The 24,883-nt window shown below is 40.5% G+C and overlaps 3 protein-coding genes across 3 annotated transcripts; 2 read left to right on the top strand and 1 right to left on the bottom strand.

Annotated features, from left to right (window-relative positions):
* The first annotated feature begins 1,287 nt into the window (after window positions 1-1,287).
* On the top strand, window positions 1,288-2,181 carry LOC116305610 (uncharacterized). Its single transcript, XM_031715558.2, has 2 exons — window positions 1,288-1,438; window positions 1,705-2,181. The coding sequence occupies exons 1-2, from the start codon at window positions 1,390-1,392 to the stop codon at window positions 2,064-2,066; spliced, it is 411 nt and encodes a 136-aa protein (XP_031571418.1). The 5' UTR covers window positions 1,288-1,389; the 3' UTR covers window positions 2,067-2,181.
* Window positions 2,182-12,397: 10,216 nt separating this feature from the next.
* LOC116294500 (NADH dehydrogenase [ubiquinone] 1 alpha subcomplex subunit 12) lies at window positions 12,398-13,034 on the bottom strand. The gene has a single exon (XM_031702120.2). The coding sequence runs from the start codon at window positions 13,001-13,003 to the stop codon at window positions 12,599-12,601; it is 405 nt and encodes a 134-aa protein (XP_031557980.1). The 5' UTR covers window positions 13,004-13,034; the 3' UTR covers window positions 12,398-12,598.
* LOC116294499 (pre-mRNA-splicing factor ISY1 homolog) lies at window positions 13,001-23,118 on the top strand. The gene is made up of 13 exons (XM_031702119.2): window positions 13,001-13,291; window positions 13,401-13,423; window positions 14,600-14,657; window positions 15,195-15,260; window positions 16,022-16,064; window positions 16,177-16,289; window positions 16,986-17,047; window positions 17,191-17,246; window positions 18,085-18,207; window positions 18,525-18,628; window positions 20,448-20,534; window positions 21,660-21,692; window positions 21,839-23,118. Exons 1-13 carry the CDS (start codon window positions 13,289-13,291, stop codon window positions 21,911-21,913), a joined length of 846 nt encoding a protein of 281 aa, XP_031557979.1. The 5' UTR covers window positions 13,001-13,288; the 3' UTR covers window positions 21,914-23,118.
* The last annotated feature ends 1,765 nt before the right edge of the window (window positions 23,119-24,883 follow it).

Raw genomic sequence — 24,883 nt, 5'->3', positions numbered from 1 at the left:
GTCACCGGAGTAGAATTGCTCGCTTAAAACATAACATGTTTCCGAGTCACGAAAGCTAAACTTGAGTGCAAAGCCTTATTATCGAAATCTATGAGAACGACATACTTACAAATGGGTTAAAATGGAACGACGCGCACTGACATGGCAAGGTTAGCCTGCAAACAGGCGTTCTTGTGGGTCTTGGGAAAAACCGGGGTTTTGGGGGAACCTTGGAATGAGCGAGAATTGAAACTTGGCAAAAAAGAACCGAAGGGGGAGGCGGCGTTCCCTTTTTTTTACTAGTTCCCATTTTCCTCACGGGCACGTAGTCGAAACCGGAATCCAAAAACCCCGATTCTTCCTCAAATACATCACAAGAACTCCTGCTCTGCAGGCTAGGGCAAGGCTAACTTTTCCTGGGGCGAACCGCAACGCTAGGACTTCTGCTGTCCTTTTACTGCCCTAAATTGTCGTATTTATATGGGCTATGCTATGAGTACGTGAATAGGAGCTAATATTGATGATTAGGATATGACCTCATGCCACTCCTATTAACTTATCAGATAAAACTATTAGAAAAACACTCCACGCATTCCAATAGTTAAGTAATATTTCAAACACGCGAGATAGTTCTTCCTCCGATTTCCAAACACCGAAAAGTGAGTTGAAAAACGAGGCGCAGCCGGAGAAAATCGAAGAAAAAGTTTACGAAATTTAATGCAAATTAAGAACACATTTCCAAACCACCGTCACAGTAGTGATTTGCTTTGTTTTCTCCTCATTAAATATTCATGAGTTTTAGAACGTTTTTTCAACATTGGCAAAAGTCCCAGTCTAAGGGCACGCCACATTCTCTTCTTTCTTGTTCGAAACAAAAAGTAAAACTCGTGTGATGCGGTCGATCGTCATCATGATCGCAATGACATGTCAGTATAGTGATCTCTCCAAGTCACCACTGGACTCGTATCTCGGTGCCACATCAATAAAAACAATTTTAATAGTCTTGTGAAAACGAAATACTTTCCACCAACAACGACGAGATATATTATTTCTATTTGGCGAATCTTTCCACTCGGATGTGAATTATTTTCCGTTAATTTCGAACAAATAAAAGCTGTTGTTTATCGAACATTGGACTGAACAAAATTGTTCGCTGGTTGGCTAATTTGTTTGAGCTGAGAGACGCGATAAAACACCCCTCTCCCTCTCCTTCCTTCATATTGCAAAGCGTATGTGCATTCGTCTATAGAAAAGAGGTGGGGACTCGGCTATTTGACACCACTCAAACCATTCAGGCCAATGAAATAGCTGCACCTAGTGACAGCTGGTGTCTTTAAGAGGGCGCTGGCAGGAGTGTTGTTTCATTTTTGGTCATTCAAGTTGAGCTCACTAGACTAGAATACAGCAAACATGTCAGGGATCTACGCTCTACTCATCCTGTCCTCAGTCTTGGCTGTTGGTAAGTTTATGTATTCTACTGAACTTTCTGTTACCATGAAAAGTTGTTTTAATGAACTGTCATATTAGCAAATCTAGTAGTTACTAAACGATAAAAAAGTTATTTTGAGAGTCTTGCTTCTTAATTTGTTTAATAACGATTCGCATGCGTATTATTGCTAACAACATCTAAATAATAAACCATAGAGCGAATATGTAAAAGAGTTAGTGAAAAATATAACCACGAGAACTCAGTTGTGTTTACTCTCCTTCGGTCTCTTTTTACAGGAACGGCATTAAAATGCTATGCATGTGGCCCGAATTACAAGTCATGGGATGATTGTAAGGCAAATAGCGAAAAAGGAACATGCGCAGACCCTACTCTAACGAATTGCATCAAGGTTGAGGCATCAGTTAAAGATAAGGATACTGGACGAACAACCAGTGTCTATGCCAAGGGATGTGCCAAGACTTGTGACAAAAACGACATTAAAATGTGCAGAGAAGGCCAGCTAAATGGAAACCCGGTGACTTGTTCCTTGCACTGCTGTTCAGGTGACTACTGTAACGCCAGTTCAAGCTTGATGGCCAGCATTATCATCCCCGCTATATGTGCACTTATCTCAGTCGTATTCACTAAGATACACTGAAAAGATTGCAGCAGTCCTCAGTGCAGAAGCATGCGGGCGGAAGTCGTAAAGATACTAATTTAGCATTTGATAATCCTTTAAACTAGATAAACTAAATAAAAAATAAATCTCTTTATTTACGTATTTAGTCGTTCTAGCGCTTTCGCACTAACTGGGGACGCTTTTCACTCAAAAATGTTGCTTTTTACGGAGGGAGGAAGGAAGGAAATCCTCGTAGCATAGGAGATAACAACACACAATATTTTAGAAAATATGTAGTGTAAGGACTGTGGAATGAGGAACTCACATTCCGACGATCAGGAAAAACCACTATGTACCTAGTCATACAGATAAAGCTGAAAAGGGGTCAAGAGTTCGACCGGACGCGTAGTAACACTAAAAATAGGCGCTCAATAAGCGCATGTGGCTGCTGCCATAAGTTATTATGTAATGTTTAATAAACGAGCAGGAGTGTTTTATCGGGTATAAAACACGAGGCGCAGCCGAGTGGTTTTAGACCCGATAAACCACGATCTGCGAGATTATTGAACGGCTTAGAAAACTTATGATGTTTGTTCTCATTGTGTACCGATTTTTTTACGAAATGAACCAAGTTTGATAGAGAAAATCCAAGTTAAAGTTTATGCAAATGAAGACGAATCTTTATCAGATATAAAATCACCTTCATGGTCATGATTTCTATTGTGTTTTCTTCATGAATTATTAATGAGTTTTCTAATGTTATATAGAAAAGGTGCCTTTTCTACTACCTACTTTCTCCTTTACTCCGACGAAGGACTATAGAGTCCGAAACGTTAGTAAGTTTTTTTCATCTTTTCACGGTGTATAATTAACCTTTTTATCATTACACCTTTTGCTGTTCATTAACAGAAAATGTACATTCATTTGTGCCAATAGTTGTATCAATAACGTGTAATGTACTTTCATCAACACCACAAGTAACATCATTAGCGCGGATCAACTTTCAATAACGACATTTGAATATGCGTGTACATTCATAGGCATCAATGGACAATCAATAGCGCGTTTGTACATTCATATGCGCGGAATGTATTTTCTTGTGCGCGAAATTCAACTTCAATAACACCAAATGACAGACAATTGCATTTATGGACAATCATTTACCTAAAAGTGAAAATTCATTAGTGCTATTAGCATAATCATTGACAATCTATAACGCGTTTGGACAATCATGAGGGTCAACGTTATATTCTATAGCGTGGTTCGACAAGCATTTGCATGATTCGAATAAACAATAAGAGAAATAAAACAATCATGAGGGAACCAAAAATCGAATTATCGATGGGTGAAAATTGAATAAAAATTGCACAAAAAGATAATAAAATCTTAAGATAAACTCTTCGATTTTTTTGGTCTTTTTATGCTTCTTCTCCTTCTTTTTCTTCTTCTTCTTCTTCTTCTTTCAACTTTCTTCTTTCTTCTTTCTTCTTTCTCCTTTCTTCTTTCTTCTTTCTTCTTTCCTCTTTCCTCTTTCCTCTTTCTTCTTTCTTCTTCATTTCTTTTTTTTTGCTTCATTTCTTCTTTTTGGCTTGACATAGTATCTTATCCTGCTCAGTAGAATTTGACAAACAAAATTTGTCATTTCAAAAGTATATGATAGAAGTAATGGAAAAAAAGACAACCTTAGCAAATTCATTAAACTGGATGCATGATTGCTAAAGCTATCGAAAACTAGTACTTGGAAACTATAAAATTATCTTGTTTTCAAGTTGTATACAACTTTAGGCAGTCGTATGGTGTGTATTCAGTGGAGGATAGAGAACACACAAAAATTATGAATTAAATTCTGAACTCTTTCAAAGAGGTAAAACAAGGTCCAAAGGTCTATACTTTCATTTAACCAGCTTACTGACATCAACCTGACTTTGAGCTCTTTGTCAAAGCATTCCGCTCCATTAACTATGGTCAAAGTACATGAAAAAGGTACCAAACGTCAAGAGACCATATTGCCTCTTGAAAAACCTCGGTAAAGTTAAGTACCCTTCGCCAGTAAACACGACGAACGACGTAAACGAATGAACAAGCTTTAATAATGAAACGTAGTCGCAAGATGGCCGACCAATAACAACAGTAATGAACAGGCGTCACTGGCGCGGGCGCGCGCGCATGACAGGCACAAATGTCCGCGGGCACAACGGGCTCGCTGGCGCAGTATCTTCTTCTTCCTTATTTTCTGTTAATTAACTGGATAACAAAGTTATTATGGTTCATACATCTACAGGTCGCATAATGTCTCAATATAGGAAGTAGTCCTTGAGGTAGGCTGGGGGTTTGCGTGTTCGTTGTGGTCTCGAGGGAGATTCTTCGCTGCTGAGTTCGTTGTTGATGGGCAGTGGGACGGTGAGAGTGACTTGCGAGGGTGGTGGGTCTTGCTCAGTTGTTTCTGGGGTTGTGTTGGTGTCTTCTTCCGATGCGTTGTCTTGATTGTTTGGTTTACACCAGCTTGGTAAGTCAACTTCGTATGGGCGGATAAGTTCCGATGGGGGTGTTGGTGGACTTGGTTCTTCTGACGCTAACGTTGGGTCTACGGTGGCGAAGTCTTCGTCGGCATCGTTGTGGATTACTTGAGTACTAGTGTGGGAGGAGGCGAGGGGAGCGGGAACGGCATAGCACTCACATAGCTTGACCTTGTATGATGTGGCGCGAAGTTGGGATCCGGTGAACTTCTTAATGTAACACCAAGGGTCGCTCACTTCTGTAACGATGTAGCGGTCACGAGCACGTAGTTTGTCGCGGTCAGCGATCAAATAAACTATGTCTCCCACTCGAATCTGTGGCTGAGGTGCGGCAACTCCGTGTTTGTCTTTGGACTTTTCGCTGTGGGGATGGTTAGTGGACCTCTTCTGGTGCTGCGCTACTATATTCTGGTAGTCAGATAGTGGGAGTTGGTCACAGGTGTATTGACTGCGCTGTGTCCATAGTTCACGAGCGGAGAGACCTTGATGGCGTAGGCGAGAGTTGAGACGAGCTGTTGCTAGTGCGAGGCCAGTAGAAGTAATGGGTCCACCTCCGGGCTCCTGTCGCAGAAGCTCTTCTTCTAGCTCTTGAATAGCCTTTTCGGCGACTGGGTTCTTATTCTTATTCTTTATGCGACCAACATCGAGCCAAATGTTCAAGTGTTTTAGACCGTCGTTGTTGCTAAGAGATAAGAAGCTTGGTGCAGGGTCTACTCGAATGACTGCTCTTGGACCGTCCAAAGGGTGTAGTTCCACAATGAGGCGTGTAAGGGCGTCGCGCAGGGTGTCGTACTTTTCGTCTTGTATTAAACAAGTGTTGGTGTAGGATGTCGAACACTCTCTGAGTAGTAAGATTGCTTGTCGTTGTCGTTTGATAACGTCAGCAGCGAAGGATATGCCGACGACGTCGGGTGGTTCTTCAGATGATTGGTTTACGAGAGAACTTGGAAACTTCCGTAAGGAGGCACATGGGTGGCATGACGAGGATACCCTGGTTAGGGCACTGTTCATGTCTAACGCAAAGAAGTGGCGTAGTACAACCATCTGAAGCTGGTTGCGAGATGGATGGTTTAGACGAACGTGGAGAGCTGTGAGAAGACCATCAAGTACGGACCGTGGTACTACTATTGCCTCAGATGAGGGGGTGAAAGGTTGGTTGCGTTTGACTACTAGAATGCCGTCTTTGGAGATGGACGTTACGTTTAGATAGCGTTTGATGTCTTTTATGTTAGTCAGTTTCTTCGAGGGTCTAGTTCCTTGTTTCAGATGGGCATGGACTCTGCGGAGGTCGGGACATCCGTTTTGGATTTCTCGCCAGGCTGATCTCGTGGTGAATGGAAGTGACTTGGTGTTGTCGATGATGTCTTGAACGGACACGTCACGGACGACAGAGTCTTCTGTTTCTTTGATGAAACTGCACACCTGGCATGTTGGTTCTTGGCACTCTGGAGCGTTGCGGCTCGTAAAGTCTGAAGGGAGGTTAGCCGTACCGGCCAAATGCTGCAACGTGACTTGATATCGGCTAACGGTAGTTAGGAATGATGTTACCCGAGGGCTTGCGGAAAATTCGCCGCGACAGAGTTTATTGATGGCTTGGACGCATGGTTTGCTGTCAGTGAGTACGCAAGTACGGTGTTCAGACTGTATTATAAACGGGCTGAAGTGCTTGACGGCCGCGGCGATACTCAGTGCTTCAATTTCACAGGGCAGCCAGTTGACTTGGTGTTTGCGGAGTTTTGCGCTGAAAAATCCGGCAAGATAGAGGTTGTTCTCACGGGACACATATAGTGTTGCTCCGAGGCCACGTTTGGTTACGGAGCCGTCTGTTACGATCCATAAGGAGTCGGATGGACGTGGTAGAGCGATGGCTTTGGTTGACGTGAGGGCCTGCTGAGCAGCTTTAAACTTGTGGAGAAGACTTTCGTTCAACGTAAGTTTGTCTTGTGACTGGAGACCCGAGATTGCGCCTTCGAGGGGGTCGATTAGGGAGGAACACTCTGGTAGGACGCGGCTAAGGACTTTGTAGGACCCGATAAAAGAGCGCATGCCTTTGACGGTAGTTGGAGGAGGACAAGATGCAAGAACCGCGACGCGATGAGGACTTGCAGATAGTTTGCCTTGGGACCACACCCATCCTAATATGGTGGTGGACTTTGGACAGATGACCGTTTTAGTTGGTGAGAGTCTAAGGTTGCACCTGTCAAGCTGTTCCAGGACCCGTGCCCAGATAGGTAGAAGGTCTTCGGGGCTTGCTCCTCCGCAGTACAAGTCGTCTGCTATCTTTGCCACGCAGCCTTCTTGGATGAAGTCACCAAGTACTCGACACATCATCTCTTCGAGTGCTGTTTCTGAGCCGGGCATTCCCATTGCGGAGCGGCAGTAAACGCGTACGCCACGAAATGGTGTGGCTACGCCGCAGTACTTCCTGGATTCTTTAGCAAGGGGTATTTGGTAGAAGGCGCGGCTGAGATCAGACTTTATCAGGAACTTCCATGGTGCAATGGTGCGTAGTGTGGAGTCAACGTCTGGCATGAGTGATGGTTGGGGTTTGCTGTACCGTCCCACGTCTGCAAAGGCAGTGACGAGGCGATGACCGCCAGAGGGTTTCTTTATGAGGAAGGAGGGGTTCAGGTATTCTACTGCCACGTCGATATCTTCGGGTTTTTGGAAGACTTGGTCTCTTTCCAGTTCGTCAAACTTCTCTTGCAGCTCTATTAGTTGGTTTCGAGAGTATTGAGGAAGGCGCCCTTTACGTTGGGGCGGCTGTACCGGTCCCATGTTTACGCGGGCTTCTATATGGCCCGCTGCTCCGTTGTACCCTGGAATGTCCGGTTTGAAGACGTTGTCGTATTTCTGTAGGACCTTCTGGAATTGGTCACGCATGGAACTTGTAAGTAGCTTGTCTGGATCTAGACTTACGCTGCCTGAGGACGGCGGGGTAGGCTTTACTTCTGTAACGGGGAGTGTTGAGGGTGGAGCCGCTTCGGGAGGAGTCGCTGGGACGGTTGGGCGGGCCCAGCAGATGTGGTCGTGGCGTCGGACGGTGTATGGTTCGTCGGACGTGTTGGTAATTCGCACTTTACCTCCGACTGTATCTATGACTCGTGGTTGGGGCCATGGGTTTTCGCTGGGTGGAGGGCGTTTGAGTTGGGACGTATCACTACGGGGTTCAATGGCGATAGTGTTGTCAGTTCCCAGCTCGGGGGGGACGTCAACTTCTAGGTAATCTCCAGGCCAGATAACGGTGGTGGGCGACGATGAACGTAACACATACGACGTGGCGTGGCGTATGGTGTGAGCCTGAGTGCTGTGTTTTTCATCGGTGTGGTACAAGATGGTTTCGGAGCCTTGTATAGTTATCTGTTGAGTGGCTGGGCGAACTGAGATGTCGTTCGCGATGAGGAAGGGTATTCCAGCGAGTATGTCAACATCTATGTCCTCTACTACGAGGGCGTCGAGCGCGAGTTTCTTGTTGGAACGAGAGAGCAGGACGTGTACTTCGCCAATAACGGTCAGCGGTGTCGTACCATCGGCTTGCAATGCTTGTTGGGAAGACTTTTCGACGGTAAGACCAAGTGTCTGGGCAACGGACGCTTTAATCATGCTGGTTTCGGCGCCGGTGTCGAGGGTCAGCCTCACTGGGTGTTGTCGATAGAAGGCGTTGAGTAGGGGTGACCTTCTGGTGCTGACCCTTCGGGAGATGGAACGTGCGGACGGAAGGGCTGACGCTTCACTGTCAACTTGATCAGGTGCGTACAGATCTAGGTTATCGTCGTCTTCTTCTACTTCCTCTTCATAGTTGGTTGTCGAGCGAGTCTTGGCGAGGAAGAGTCTGTCCTCAGGAGGTAAGTAAGGGCACTTACTTAGGAAAAGCTGTTGATCTGCGCGGCCTGCTTCTTTGCATAGTGGGCATGACCTGGGGCGTCTGGAAGTCGTTGGGCGGCGACTGTTTGGCAATTTGTTTGGTTCACGTGAGGCAGGGAATCTAAATTTTGACGCTGTAGCGCGTAGTATCTTGGAATCAGCGGCTGTGCGTAGTTCGTCAAGCAGTGAGTCCAACGCTTGGGAGATTTCTGGTTTTATCGATGCGAGGGTTCTGGAGCGAAGTTCCGTGCCATATCGTTGTTTTACGAGGTTTGGTAAGTCCGGGTGGATTAGTCTAAGCCAGGTGAGAACGATCATATTTTCAAGACTGGGTGTTGATTCCTCGTCGGCGGTTATAATCTCGCCATGGTGGGTGATATTGCCATTAGCGATGAGGAGATTGTCTTCGACGAAGGACATCAGTCGTTGAAAGAGGTCTTCTGGGCGTTCGTCATGTTCCAGTTTAATGTTATTAAAGTCGATAAAGTGTGCTCCGGTGGACTGGAACCCATAATGCATGCGAATCATTTGCCAGATGGAGTTGATAGATGTTGAGTTCTTGACAATTGAATTTCTAGAGATAACTGGGCAATAATTAGCGATTTGGCCAAGCATCAACTCCAGATGGGTACACTTTTGCTGTGCTGTTCGACGTCTAGCGACAGGGACTGCTTCACCGTCATCAGTAAAGCCTCTTAGAGGGCCTCGAGATTTCTTTAGCCACGTCACGGTATCACCAAGGAAGGATGCGAAATTTACGTCGAGAGATAATGTATACTGTAGGTTTTGTCTCCATGCTTCGAAGGAAGTGATTGTCTCGTTTTTAGTCAGTGTCCATTGTTTTGGTGCTCTTGTTGAAGTCATTTTTGGAGTCGATGGTTTGGGTGATTGTTGATGAGGCCGTGTGAATGTGTTTCGTAAGCTCTTGTGTACGTTTCTTGCTGTTCGTTTTCCAACCACCGTACAGGTTGGCTCGTTACGAGACTTCTGCTATTGATCGTTGTATTTATACTGTTGTTCGTGGGTCCTTTAATCGCTGCCACCACGCCAGTAAACACGACGAACGACGTAAACGAATGAACAAGCTTTAATAATGAAACGTAGTCGCAAGATGGCCGACCAATAACAACAGTAATGAACAGGCGTCACTGGCGCGGGCGCGCGCGCATGACAGGCACAAATGTCCGCGGGCACAACGGGCTCGCTGGCGCTTATCCTAAGTACAACGTTTTGATTCGAAATTAATTCAGTGATCCTAGTCATTTTTTTTCCTTTCGAGATACCGACTTGATGGATTGTGGCCTATCGGTCATGGTGTAAAACTTTTTTGTTTATCACAACTAATATATGGCGATTTTGTGTCGATGCCGCGTCAGTCCAAATCCGGGTCCAGAGCGCTTCCAGTATATTTAAGATATATCATAACACATTTGATTGATGATGTATTCAGAATGTGCTGAAACAGGAAGTCGCTAGGTTCGTTAGTTCTGCGTCATCGAAACTCATGGTACAATATCTGAAGGGAAGTTTAATTTAAACCAAAATACGTATGCGTTCATGGTGCAATCACCCAAAGCGACGGAACAAAAGGGATAGAGCACTCCGGCCTCCCCGTAGGGAATACTTGCTATTTCTATTTTAAAAGATAAGGCCAGACATGAAAAACAAAGTCTAGTCATTCCATGGTCAATTACCCTACAACATGGCTATCTTGAAACGCCCGCTATGTAGATGAAGCATCGTTTGATAGCCTTAGTGATGCAACGACATAAAAATTCTGGGGCGAGGAGGGAGACGGAAAATGGTAACTAACCGTGGCATCCATACAGTGTATACAGTATATAAACCTATAAATCTAATTAAATAAAGATAAACCTCTTTAGCTTAGCCGTAATGTTGTCCCATTTCAAACCACGTTTCATTCTCTAGCTGGAGAATAACATTCTTTTTTTATAAGAATTTGTTTGAGTTGCAGGGCCGTAACCAGGGGGGAGCACAGGGTGCGCGTGCACCCCCATAAAAGCTTAGGGTCCGCTCATCTATTTCCATTTGCTTTAAAATTGCATGTAAATGGTTTTTTTTTTGATTCTGCAAATCATTGCTTGTACACCCCCCTGCAAGATCTCTGGTTACGCCACTGAGTTGTATGATAGATATTCATGTGTGTTTTCTATTGCGCAACCATCAAACAAAGAAAGGATACTTTTGGGAATGACAAGTGGTCTGAAATGGGAAAACATTACGCCCAAGGAAAGGAGGCCTATTGATGAAGGTCGTTGCATGCAAAGCCAAGCTTGATAAACAACATGCAACATGCAACATGCAACATGCAAGAAAACCTTCATCCTTTTTTTCTTAAAGTGCTACTATGACGAAAATCGCTCAAACTTGGATTCAGCTGAAACTTCCCAAAAATACTCTTTAAAGGTCCAATAATCACTGTATGTAGTGTTTTCTCGATATTCAGTACGAAGGTATGATATTTTTACGATTATTTTTTGGAGTCTGTGACGTCATACACTCAACATCAAACATTGCTACATATATTTCTTTGTATATAAATCCTTAATTTATTTTATTCCTATGAAGCCCAAAGGGTGGCTAATGTGCTTATTTCACATTACTTGTGACTATAATTTATATTTTGGGGTGTTTGGGTATTTCTTTCTCCCTTTACTACTGATATTTTGATCATAAACTACAAAGAAATGTATGGAGCGATGTTCGATGTTGAGTGTATGACGTCACAGACTCCAAAAAATAACCGTAAAAATATCATACCTTCGTCCTGAATATCGAGAAAACACTTCATACAGTGATTATTGGACCTTTAAAGAGTATTTTTGGGAAGTTTCAGCTGAATCCAAGTTTGAGCGATTTTCGTCGTAGTAGCACTTTAAATAGCGCATGCTTTGATGGGCGATCAGAGACTTTTGAAAAAATGGGCTGGAGGGTTTCAGCTCTACCATTTTTAAATATTCATTGAACTTTTCATATCTGCCTGTTTCTCCATGCTATCCCAAAGGGTGTTCTGCACTGAGCCCTTGTTTATTGCAATCACACCAATTGGAATGGCCTTAACGCAATCCGTTAATTTTGAATGTTCATTACTTTTCCCTTGGTATAGTGTATCTTATTGACAGGCACCATGTGTAAAAGGAGAAAAGCCAAGAGTGCAGGACTCTACTTTCTTAGCAGGAAACAATGGCATATCACAGTCTGTTTGCCCTCTTCCTCACCAGGGAAAATCAGGCTGGAAACCAATCTTGTACCCAGGCGCTGTGTTTCTTCTTGCCTGATCAAAGAACATTCTTCACCACAGACCAGAAAAAATGAAGGCTCTGGGTACAAGATTGGCATGAGAGCTAAAATGATTTATAATAAAAAACATTCGTGAGACCAGTGGCTCCTCTTTCATATAGGTATTAAAAATATCATATTTACACAGGTTTATTTCTTATGTGTAGTTCCAGAAATTATCCATAACCAACTCACTGAGGAATTTATTTTAAGACCCCTACCCCCCAGAGATCCCAATTTTCTTCCATACAGACACTGTAATTTTTGTTCTTTCTCCAACTCCCCCACCCTTCAGAAATTCCAAATTCCTCTGTTTGGTGGGTCAGGTATGGATAATTTCTGGAACTGCACAATGTATATGTGCTTATCAATGCTAAGCCCCAGGGCTATCTTGTATGTGGGCTACCTCGGGAATTGACATCAATTTTTCAATGCCCTTGCAGTAGGGAATTTGACAAGGTCACCATCTTGAAAAAGCCAGAAAATACAATAAAAATAAAATTGTGGAAATTTGACTTTCATCGGTTGTCCAGGTATGAGGAATTTGAAAATCTCAGATTCAAAATGTCAAATTCCCCTAGGGTTGCCTCCCCCTTACCCTGAGACTTAACATTGATAGATGCATAAGTGTGTAAATAACTCAGCCACAAATATCATGCTTTGACGTCCCAAACGAAACAGACTCGTGCATGCTTCAACTTTCAAATTTATTAATTAATGAAAGACATGTACAAATATGGCAAGTGTGACATTTGAATCCAACTTCAGCCATCATTCATCCCTGATCTTCAGTTATCAAACTTCACGATACAAACAAGCACACTGTATCTTGGAATATTCTATCCATAAGGTTTTGTTATAAGATCAGCTGTTTTTATGTAGTATTTCAGCTTAATAGTTCTTGGGTGGTTGCCACGACTCTATCTTTGGCCTTGTAGTACTATAAGGCACATATTCTCGCTTAGTTCCTGTATAATTCCTTTCATGATCCATAAGAAACTTCCGTTGCACTGGTTTAGATTGTACAGGTGTTTCGTCGGTCATGTAGTGCATCCATCGATGCCATTCAGGAAGGATCTGAGATCCATCGTACTCCAGACGACCAGCATAAGGGTAAACTACCCAACGATTACGACTGAAGAAATACCAGTCATTTTCGTAGTATTTATTGCCATACTTGTCTTCTCCAACACATGTTCCTACTCTAGCTGTTCCTTCTCTAAGAAATCTCCAAAAGGCGCCTTGAACGCCTCCAATTTTCTTCATAAAATCCAACGACTTTTGTATTTTCGACATCTTGAAACCAAGATGGCGGGTCGTAGTTAGTAGTCAGCGGTTATTTGGAAGTTATCGGGAGCATATCGGAAAATGACGGCAATATTCCGTTAAACCTTCGCTTCATATTCGGAAAATAATCGGGAAAGAAATTTGGGTCCAGTTTCCTAGCGGAATTGCATATGGCGGACGTACACGAGACGTTCTACTGAAGAAAACTTTTAGAAGTCGTAAAAAAACTGGCTCAGAACTTGTGGATATTTATACGAAATTAGCAATAAAGTATCACTTGTGTCCTTCTTCAAAATGGTAAGTTATAAAATTGACCTGCTTGGCTGTTGTTGTTGAGAGTTAGTGTTTGTAAGTTTAGCCTTTTTTGACGCCAAGTTTACTAATAAATGTTACTATTGTTACTTAGGCTCGAAACGCAGAAAAAGCGATGTAAGTAAATATGTTACAAATAGTGTTACTGTTTGTTTAGATCGGAAGAGAGATGGGTTGAATTGCAAGTGTATAAGCTATTCTGAAATTCTAATGTCAAGAGCTGGCCCCAGGGGGATTTGGTGTGGGGGAGGTTGGGGCTGACCCCAGGGGAATTGGACATTTTCTGAATTCAAAATTTACAAATCCCCTTTGGGCTGCTCATTAATTTCCCCCTTGTGGGGCCACTTTGGTATCCTCAAGGTGCTCAGGAATGCTGCATGCTGCATTATTAGTCCACTTCCGAGATATGTTTCACTTGTCACGCACAAAGGTTTCAGTATGAGTCTACGTGCTAAATGCTCAGTCATTCATGACAGGCGGTAAGAATATAAATTTAATTTAGCATATAGCCTCATACTGAAACCTTTGTGCGTGACAATCAATGCATATCATATCTCAGAGGTGGGCTATTCAGTATGTCTTTATAAAAAAGAAAATTCTTTGTAGGAATGTCGTTCTTTCTCTATCCTAGATTTTATCTGCTTGATTCAGTTTCTGTCGCTACTACTTATTGGTCTCCATTGGCTTCCAGTAAAAGCTCAAATTGATTACAAAATAATTCTGACTGTTTTTAAAACACTAAACAACATGGCTTCTGGTCTATATAACTGAACTTCTTAAAAGATACAATCCACCGCACACACTACGTTCTGCTAATCAAAATCGATTAATCATTCCAAAAACTGCCAGTAAAACTTACGGTGACAGAGCATTCTCAGCTGCCGCCCCCGCTCTCTGGAACAAAATTCCTCAAGAGATAAGAGCCTTGAGCTCACTTAGTTTGTTTAAATCTAAATTAAAAACTTATCTATTTCGTAAATATTATTATCTATAGTTTATACCTAGCAATCATTTTATTCCATGTATTATATTATCTTTTTAAAGAAATTGTAATATTATATATAGTTGTTAACCTGTCATTTTTAGTGTAATTTCTTTCTTCTATTGTAAAGTATTGAAACTTGTTAAATACTCAATAAATTATTATTATTATTATTACTACTTTGCATCTTGTATGCATGATACATTCCTACAGTTATTAGTGCCCCACTAATTAGTCCTCAGCTAGTTTTTAGAACTTGAAAGCAGTTATTGAATTGATTGGTGTTGATGGTAACTTTGCTCTTTCTGCAGGACTATGCTGTCTCGATGGTATGATGTCAAACGAAAAGAGGCAGGCAAGGGTGTTCAGGTCAGTACCTACTATTACTATACTTTAACTCACTTTCTTGCCTCTGATTGGCTGGGAACATTAAACCTAGCTTAATAAGCATGTAAAATTGATGGCTTTATCAATTACATCTCAGGCTTGGTCTTGATATTTCAGATATCATGGTTATCCATATTAATGTTGCTTATTATCATTCATTATCATTATCAATAGCTTAAGTTGGTACATGTATGTAGTTATTGTCTGACTCAAGATCAAAAATACAGATACAGTAGATTTACCTTTCTGAGGCCACTTGAATGATGATCTCAGATAAGATTTTCTGGCTCTCCCAATATCTTATTATTATCATTTGTATCATCATGGAAAGCATGTGTGGTGGAGTGTGGTGAGAGTGCTTGCCTCTCATCAGTGCAACCCAAGGTTCAAGTTTTGCCTCCTTGGTTGAAACATTTTTCTGGAGCCACCTATTGTAGGGGTACTTGCATGTACTTAGATTCGGTTAATTTTAACAGGTGTACATTTACTTTACCATTGACACTATTAATATTTGTATAGGAGAGAAGACCATTTTTAGCTACTGAGTGTGACAATCTTCAAGAGGCAGAAAGATGGAGACACCAGGTAAAATCCCTGCAGCTGAACTTATTTCTTCGATTATTTGTGGTACTTTAAAGAGGCCTTGCACCATCACATGATGCCAGCCGTACGTGACAGGAGGCAAAACAATAGAGTCTTTTTCCCCAGGGAAACTGAATTCTTTCTCATGTATACTAGCTGAAGATCAGATTCAATTGTTCCTGCTTCCTGTCATGGCTACTAATTATAATTTATCACTTAGATCGCTTATTCAATGTGATGATCAACACATCTAACATTATTACACCACAGTTCTATCCATTCAATTCACACTTATTACCTATAGTGGCTTGATGAACCAAACAAAAATGACCGCTCACCAACAGGATTGGCTTCATAGCTCAGTTGGTAGAGCATCACACCGGCATCGCGGAGGTCATGGGTTCGATTCCTGTTGAAACCTGAAATCATTTTTTCAGGTCTTTCTTTACAGCGTTTGCTTAGATCGCTTATTCACTGTGATGATCAACATTCTAACATAATTATAATTTAATCTACAAACATAAGCAGGATTATTATAGTAAATTATGTCTTATCTATAGGGGGCTAGATTGCATAGATGCAAGTTCTGTTTCTTTCCCCTGTCACACTCCAAATATTCTCTTTCTGGATTATTTGTATTTGTCTTAGTATTATTATCTCTGTAATTTTGTGATGAATTCATTAATTGAAGCTAAACTAAACTACCATCACATGATGGTGTAAAGCCAATTTAGATTAAACATTTAGGAATCAATTTTTTTAAGGTTATAAGAGAAGTTGCAAAGAAAGTTGCACAAATACAAAATGGTAAGTCACTTGAATTGACTATAGCAAAGCCAATAAAAATATTAGATAAAGTTTGCTGTATTTTTGAGGAAAAAAGCTTTTTACCTAATTATATAAACATTCTGCTTTTTAGCTGGTCTTGGGGAGTTTCGCATACGCGATCTTAATGATGAAATTAATAAATTACTGAGAGAAAAAAGACATTGGGAAGACAGAATAAAGGAACTTGGAGGTCCAGACTATGGGGTAAGATTTCAGCTAAGTTAATCATGTTATGACAGGGTTCGTGCTACTCCTTAAACTCCTTGAAAACTCCTTGAATTTAATTCACGTTTTCAAAGGCACTTGAAAAGCTCTTGAATTTTATGATTTTAGCGAAACTCCTTGAAAACTCCTTGAATTTTTGCTTTGATCGTTACTTGCATGGTTCTGACATAGATCTACTGTCAGAAAGATTGGAAAGTCTGAAAGCTTGGCATATTTAGCTGAACATACTCCTTGCAAATTCATTTTTGGGTCCTTGTATACTCCTTGAATAGTCCTTGAATTTTAAGTGGTTACCTCAGCACTAACCCTGTTATGAGTGGACAATATTATAGAGTAATTTTTAAGAGTATTTGATGGTACAGTATATGGGTGCTATAAAGTTTGACTTTCACTAGCGCAAAATATATACTGTAATCATTGACATACATGTAACTAAGCACAGATAGTCTTTCACACTTTAGTTAACCAACCTGCAACATATATGATAATATTTACTTCTGTATGTCGTTATGCTCATGTTGTAAGTGAAAATCAGTATCAAGAATTACAGTACATCATGTGTCAACTGAAGAAAAGTTTGTTACCCCTTGTTTGTTTGTTTGTTTTGGGTTTTTTTGGCATTAATGATACCCCTTGAAAAAAATTTGATTGCCTGAGTTTTTCTTCCCTTTTCAGAAAATTGGTCCCAAGATGTTAGATCATGAGGGAAAAGAGGTGCCAGGGAACAGAGGATATAAGTAAGTATTGTACTTTTACAATAACTCTAGTGGTTAATGCATGGGTATCTGTATTTTTCATGATGATGGGCACCGTGACATTTGAACAGCATTCTATAACCAGTTGACCTGACTCATTATCTTTGATATCGTTCATCATATAGATATTTTGGTGCTGCAAAAGATCTTCCTGGTGTAAGGGAATTATTTGAACAAGAACGTAAGTGTGAATACGAAATTCAGCGTTTATGCATGTTAATGGTAAAACTGATAGTAATTGCATGCTTAAAATTTATCCTTGATAATGATGATGATGATTGTAATCATTATGGTAATGCTAAGCAAGATGGTGACTGCAAAGATAGAGAAAAGCAAAATTTACATTGTTTACTTTATGGCTTTAAGGAATTAGACTTGAAAAGTAATTATAAACTATTTTCTCAAGTTAAAAAAAAAAAATTAGCCACTAATCGTTTTCAATCAGACTTTGATGTTACATAGTTTTTTTTCCTATTGTTATCTCATTATGACATTGTTTTACTATTTTAGTTTGTATTTATTGACAGTGTATTTATTGTACTTATTTCATACTGTCCACTTTTGCTATTTATTATTTATATTGCAAAATAGACGTAAGCCCCCTTGTTAAGTCTCGTTGCTTTTGGGGCAGATGTTATGATAAATATGTTTAAAGAAAAAAAAAAAGAAAAAAAAAGATAAAGAAATAGAAAATGTGTGCACATGCTGTGTACAGTTATAAAGCATGTGGGGGTTGGCAGAACATGAGAGTGCTTCTCAACACTTCTTGAGTGTTCTGCCAATCCCCAAGTTCTTTATAACATCACACAGCACAACAAGCAAATTTTTTATTTCTTTTATAAAATACAAATTATGATGACTGTTATAATAGATAGAATGATGCAACTGAAGGTGCAGGTGTCTGCTGTGTGCTCTCATAAAGCACTCACTCCTAACCTGAATAAGAATGAGAGATTTTTAATAGTTACTTGATAATAAAGCATAATTAATAAATAAATGAATTATTCCCTTCAATACAGCGCCAAAAGCACCAAGGAAAACAAGGGCAGAGTTATACAAAGATGTTGATGCTGACTATTATGGATACAGAGATGAAGATGATGGTGTGTTGGTACCAATTGAACAAGAAGTTGAAAAAGATGGTAAGATCAGTAATTATTCCTACACTCAGAGCCTCTCCTTTTCTCCCTTCTTTAATTAGTTGGGGAGTTGTTAAACCTTTCTTTATACCCTGCGTTTAATAGGGTGTATAATGAGCATGATCGAATGTCATTTGACACAGTGGCTGTCAAAGTGATGTACAGTATTGGATTATGTAATTAGATTAGGATTTTGACAGTATTGCTAAGTCACCCTGGCATGCATGTGCAACTAATATATTGTTCTACATTGGCAGAGCCCATTTTCCTAGATTCATAGTAGATTTATCATTATTATATTTACTTATTCTTTTCATCAGCTATAGCAAGAGCTATGGAAGAATACCAGCGACGAAAAGAGGAAGAAGTAGATGAAGAAGAGGAGGAGGAAGAGGACATCTATGCTGTACAAGCTGGTGAAGAGGTAAAATGGACATCTCAACTCCATTTAATGCATTCCAGAAATGTTTTACAGTTTTTTGAGACAGTTATTGTGGACTGTGTTTTCATGACATTCCACAGGCACATGCCTTTTAAAACTTGGTGTTTTCTGACAATGTCATGGAGACACTTTGATTGATGAACACCAAAACCCTTTTGGAGATGGCAAATTTGTCATAACAGCAAATTGCATAAATTTTGCACATGGTATTGGGAAGCATTGTAAAACTGCCATTCATGAAATAAGTGTCATCCAGTTTCTGTTTTTCTTGAACATTTACTGCCACCCAGTAGCTCAGTTGGTAAGAGTGTTGGTTCAAGCCTCGGCTGGACCAACACTCAGGGTCTTAAAATAACTGAAGAGAAGGTGCTGCCTTTGTAATAATATCTGCAAATGGTTAGACCTTCAAGTCTTCTCGGATAAGGACTTTAAAGCGTAGACTCTGTCTCATACAAACATAAAAAACCTGTTGAATTATTTGTGAAGAGTAGGGGATTGCCTCCCGGTTCCTATCCCAATCTGGAGGTATAATACTAACATACTAACAAGCTTAACAGCTGTTACTAGCGCCTTAAGGTGACTGCCTACTTTTGGAAATTGATTTAAGCTTTTTTTAAAACTTCGATTTTCCGAATTGAAATTTAATGCTGATTCCAAATCTGGAAAGAAAAATAGGGTGTCCCGAGCTTGTTTTCGAGATAATCAGCATTTAAAGGAAGCCTACGCACGAACTTTTGGAGTAAAAACTGCGCCACCGGAAGTGATTAGAAAAAAATTAAGATGAATAAGATAATAGTTATTTGCAGACTATATGATTGCATGAATGAAGGCTAGTCAATCATTCTACAATAATACATGGATATTTTCGACAAAAATACAAAAAAATACATTAATTTGTCATATTTTGTAGTTTCGGTGCTCTTAAAAAATCTCATAAAATCGAACAAAAATCCCTACAAAAATCTATTTTTTCACGTGTTCCTGATTTAAACTTTTCCTAAAATGTTGATATAACCTAGATTTTTAGGAGTTTTTTCGAATGAGCTATCAAAAAATATAGAGTCCCATGCAAAATTTGAGGGTTTTGCCCTGTTGAAGCTCAAAACGCGTATGGTTCTTCAATAAAATCTTGTAGATTTTTCAGCGGTTTTTGAGCGCACGCTCATCGTGGGCTCAATTCGAACGTTCAAAAGTAGGCAGCCACCTTAGTATGCAGTTCGTAAAGTCCTCCATTGACCTTGTAAAGCACCATTGAGCTCCTGGACATGGTGCTAAATATATAAATTCATCCCTTTATCTTTTTTCCCTTTAACATTTTTTCTTTCCCCCATCCCTCCTCAAAAAAAGATCCCCCAACCCAACGCCCACCCTAAAAAACCCCACTTTTTTGATATCAGTGTTAGGTAAATGACCTAGACTGAACAATGAACATGATGTGTGTGCGTTACGATTATAATATCAACAACAATAACAGCACTTTGTTTAGAGTATATATCTGACAGCAATTTTATAATGACAATATATGACATATGACAATGTATGACAATATTCTGATAATCTGTTAAAAGATTAATGTAGTCAACTAGTGTAGAGTGACCACAGTAAATCCGTGAAACTTTAGTAATACTAAATAGCACAATTTCATGCAAATTCCATCGTTTTCTATTGTTTAACTAGCACTATTTTGTACTATTTAGTAATTAGTGTTTCATGGATTTACTGTGGTCACTCTATAATTGTATTAAAATGTTACAGGGAGAAATTGCATTTTTTAATGCATTTTATATTTTTATTTTTGAAGGCAAGTGATAATGAGATGGAGACAGAAGAAGGTGCAGAAGGAGAACAAACCTTTGTTTCTCATGTTCCTGTGCCATCACAGCAAGAGGTACTTGGAAATTAACACAAACTTTTGAAATATTTCATAAACCCAGCTCCTTTTTGGACTTTTGGACTATGATTTTTTCCAGAGAGTTGATTTTGGAGTATATTGTTTTTTTCCAAAACATTTGTATTAATTATGTGTTGATCCATGACTATATGAATTTGATGAAAGGCAGCAATTTTTCTAGGCTGTTATATGTCAGATCAGGGACAAAAACTGACCTCACATGCAGCCAGTCTGGTCGTACCAAAGCTTGTATCAAATACTGCAACAACAACAAACACAAAACAAACAAAACCCTCCATGCTATATGGGCGGGCCATGTAATTCATGGTAATAATGTTGGTGATAATACTTGTTGATGGTGTTGAGAATGGTGTTGGGAAGAATTTATGGTTATGATGATAGCAATGGTGCATGATGATGTCAGCTGTGATGGTGAAAGTGTGATGATGAATAATGAGGGTAATAAGCATGATGATGTTGATGATTTATGTTCTTGGTGAGGGTAATAAGCATGATGATGTTGATGATTTATGTTCTTGGTGAGGGTAATAAGCATGATGATGATGATGATTTATGTTCTTGGTGAGGGTAATAAGCATGATGATGTTGATGATTTATGTTCTTGGTGAGGGTAATAAGCATGATGATGTTGATGATTTATGTTGGTGAGGGTAATAAGCATGATGATGATGATGATTTGGTATGTTCTTAGTGAGGGTAATAAGCATGATGATGTTGATGATTTATGTTCTTGGTGAGGGTAATAAGCATGATGATAATGATGAGTTATGTTCTTGGTGGGTGAATATGATGCATGATGATAGTTGATACAGTACATGATGATTGGTGGGTTACTATGATAGTGATGAAAATAGTGTATAATGCATAGTGATGATGAACATGTGTATGGTGATGTTACATGTGTTTGATGGTGATGAAAGTGATGATGCATGATGCTTATGGTTGATACATGACAATAATTGGTAGTTATGACAATAGTGTTGATGCATGGTGATGGTGATTATGCAACTAAATGATACAAAATTAGGAAAGTGGAGATGGTGCTGGTGGTGAGCATATAACTATTAATATTGATGGTAGTGTGTTTTTTTTGCATTTTAGGTTGAGCAAATGCTTGTTCATAGGAAGAAAATGGTATGCCAACACTTAATAATTCACAAATTCCTTATGAATTTAACTAATATTTTTTCTATAAATTATTTTCTACATTTTTTTGCTTCTCAATGTTGAAAAAATGTTTTCAGTCACCTTTTCAACAAAGACATTCCCATTTGTTTCAGGAACTACTAGATAAGTATGCCAGTGAAGCCCTGATCCAGCAGAGTCAAGAAGCAAAAGCATTACTAGGAATTTGATTGACAGAATCTTTTAAACCTGGGTTTCAACAAGACAGGATATGCAATGGACTGCCTTACTGTAAAAGGAGGAGTGAGTAAACCTAACTCCGTCTTCACTTCACCATCTTATCATAACCCACTGCATTGAGAGGCAGGAAAAATAAACAATCCTTCTTCCTCCTGTACCTATCTCTCGTGGTTAATGGAAAGTGACTTACCAACAACAGTTATTCTTCTGATATTACAGTGTTATACAATATGTAAATACTGTACATACGTAGTATAGTTTTCGTATCAATCAACTTGAAGCAAAGTTAACATTATAACAGCATTTTCCACAAATAATCTAATGATTGTGCCACATGGGATTGAAATGTAGACAAGCCAAGCTTAGTACACATGCTAATTTGTAATGCAACACTGTTTTATTGTCTTGTTTTCAATTCATAGGAAAAATAACTTTGGTTTTACAAATAATATTAGAGACCTTTAGCATCAGGCTTACCCCTAACCGCTAGGAATCAGGCCCAAAAACGCTCTGCAAACACCGAGAAACAGTCTTATCATCAATGAAATTCAATATGGCTGCTCTTCCAGCAACAATTCGTTATAAAGTCTAGCTAAATGTAAAAGTTTGATGGAAAATGCCTGACCTTGAACTCCAGTTCATGCTTTGCATTACTTAGCAAGAACGCCATGCTAAAGGTTTCTATTAATAAATCTTCTTTTCCTTGTAACCTGAGCCTTTTTTTAAAAAGTTAGTAATAGTAGTAAAAAAGTATGTAATAGAATGCAAACGTTATACCTGCCAAACAGTACTATACAATTAGCAGCACTAATTCCTAGTAAACACTAAATGATGAAACAATAAGTACCAAAATACGTTCTTCCACCATATTGCATTATTAAGTGTGAACTATATTTAGTACTGTTTTCTAGGGTAAGTGTGAGCACTCTCTGGCACTTTCCATTAAGTCAAACTGATCTCAATCGGTACATGGCAGTTCTCAGAACTGGATCAGTGCGGCCTGAAGTAATGCTATAAACTAATACAAACCATTTAAGAACTGGCCACTCAAACTGATTGGTTCAACTTAATGGAAAGCACCCTTAGCCTCTATAGAACAAAATTTACCAAACAAAAGTCACCTGATGAAAAGTTGGTTTATTTATTACTGAGTATGTAGTGTAAATACCTATGGAATAAATTTATATATTTTGGAGACCATTTTTTTATGTTTACAGTACAGGGCACACTGAGGGGTATAACAACCCCATTATGTAACACCTTTTTAGGTGGAAGGGAGGATAAGTTGCAAGGGAAGGGAGGATGTGGAGCAGTGGAAGTGAGAATGGGTTGCAGGGGAAGGGAGGACGTGAAGCAGGAGAAGGAAGGTTGGATTGCACGGGAAGGGAGGATGGGTTGCAGGGGAAGTAAGGATATGCAGCAGTGGAAGTGTGGATGGGTTGCAGGGGAAGGGAGGATGCAGAGCAGTGGAAGTGAGGATGGGTTGCAGGGGAAGTAAGGATATGCAGCAGTGGATCGGAAGTGTGGATGGGTTGCAGGGGAAGGGAGGATGCAGAGCAGTGGAAGTGAGGATGGGTTGCAGGGGAAGGGAGGATGCAGAGCAGTGGAAGTGAGGATGGGTTGCAGGGGAAGTAAGGATATGCAGCAGTGGATCGGAAGTGTGGATGGGTTGCAGGGGAAGGGAGGATGCAGAGCAGTGGAAGTGAGGATGGGTTGCAGGGGAAGGGAGGATGCAGAGCAGTGGAAGTGAGGATGGATTGCAGGGGAAGGGAGGATGCAGAGCAGTGGAAGTGAGGATGGGTTGCAGGTAAAGGGAGGATGCAGAGCAGTGGAAGTGAGGATGGGTTGCAGGGGAATGGAGGGTTGGTTGCAGTGGAAGGGAGTATGCGGAGCAATAGAAGTGAGTATGCAAAGCAGTGGGAGGGAGGATGATGAGCAGGGGAAGAGAAGGTGGGTTGCAGGGGAAGGAAGGATGTGTTGCAGAGGAAAGGAGGATGGGTTGCTGAGGAAGGGAAGATACGGTGTAGTGGAAGTGAGGATGGGTTGCAGGGGAAGGGAGGATGCAGAGCAGTGGAAGTGAGGATGGGCTGCAGGTAAAGGAAGGATGGGTTGCAGTGGAAGTGAGGATGGGTTGCAGGGGAAGGGAGGATGCAGAGCAGTGGAAGTGAGGATGGGTTGCAGGTAAAGGAAGGATTGGTTGCAGGGGAAGGGAGGATGGGTTGCAGGGGAAGGAGGAAGGAGTATAAGAAAGCTTAATTATGACATTTGGAAATTGTTTTTGTTTCTTTTCATTGGGGTGATTTTTCTCAGACTGCCAGTTAGTACTTATTGATTATTATCCTTTTATGCTCTAGAGTTTGAAGAGTGTAGGATTCCCACCTCCCACCCCCCTTAGTGCATGAGGGAGCGAGTATTCACCACCCAAATAAAATGCATAGAATGACAAAATGAAGCACAATTAGAGGATTGTAAGTATTACACTATTTTAATACGGTATACGGAACATATACAGGGCTGTCAACCCCCGAGATATTCAAATCTGGAGAATTGATAGGTAAGGGACATGACGTCACAGCGCGTCAAAAAGCGTGCGAAAAGACACCTTTCCCTTTGTGACATTTGATGTGATTGGTTTATTTCTGACCAATCAGATTTTCGCTTACATTACAATGGCCTGCTTGCAATAACAGTTTATGAGGAACGTTTTGATTTTGTTAGCGATGTAAGACAACGCAAACAACATAAAATAATTGGATTTTATGGTTGTGAAAGTCGAGTCTCACAAGAAATGGTCAGCTTCGGCGATTATCCGGGAGATTTGAGACTCTAATCTGGAGACCGGGAGATACGGCCCAAAATCTGGAGACTCCCGGCTAATCCGGGAGAGTTGACAGCCCTGATATAGTCGAAGGGGGAATTTAAAAAACCCATAAACGCCACAGGAAGCCCATCACCCAATC

This window comes from Actinia tenebrosa, unplaced genomic scaffold (assembly GCF_029948245.1).
Source record: "Actinia tenebrosa isolate PJP-AT-01 unplaced genomic scaffold, QUT_ActTen_1.0 PGA_scaffold3__52_contigs__length_22856419, whole genome shotgun sequence".
Taxonomy (NCBI): domain Eukaryota; kingdom Metazoa; phylum Cnidaria; class Anthozoa; order Actiniaria; family Actiniidae; genus Actinia; species Actinia tenebrosa.
This window is presented reverse-complemented; position numbering and strand designations above follow the sequence as displayed.

Excerpts from the sequence above, each read along its gene's own strand:
- LOC116294500 (XM_031702120.2), bottom strand. The coding sequence starts at position 13,003 with ATGTCGAAAATACAAAAGTCGTTGGATTTTATGAAGAAAATTGGAGGC.
- LOC116305610 (XM_031715558.2), top strand. The coding sequence starts at position 1,390 with ATGTCAGGGATCTACGCTCTACTCATCCTGTCCTCAGTCTTGGCTGTT. Across the intron at positions 1,439-1,704 it reads GTCCTCAGTCTTGGCTGTTG|GAACGGCATTAAAATGCTAT; the intron begins GTAAGTTTATGT and ends CTCTTTTTACAG.
- LOC116294499 (XM_031702119.2), top strand. Across the intron at positions 15,261-16,021 it reads CAGAAAGATGGAGACACCAG|GTTATAAGAGAAGTTGCAAA; the intron begins GTAAAATCCCTG and ends AATTTTTTTAAG. Across the intron at positions 17,048-17,190 it reads CCAGGGAACAGAGGATATAA|ATATTTTGGTGCTGCAAAAG; the intron begins GTAAGTATTGTA and ends TTCATCATATAG.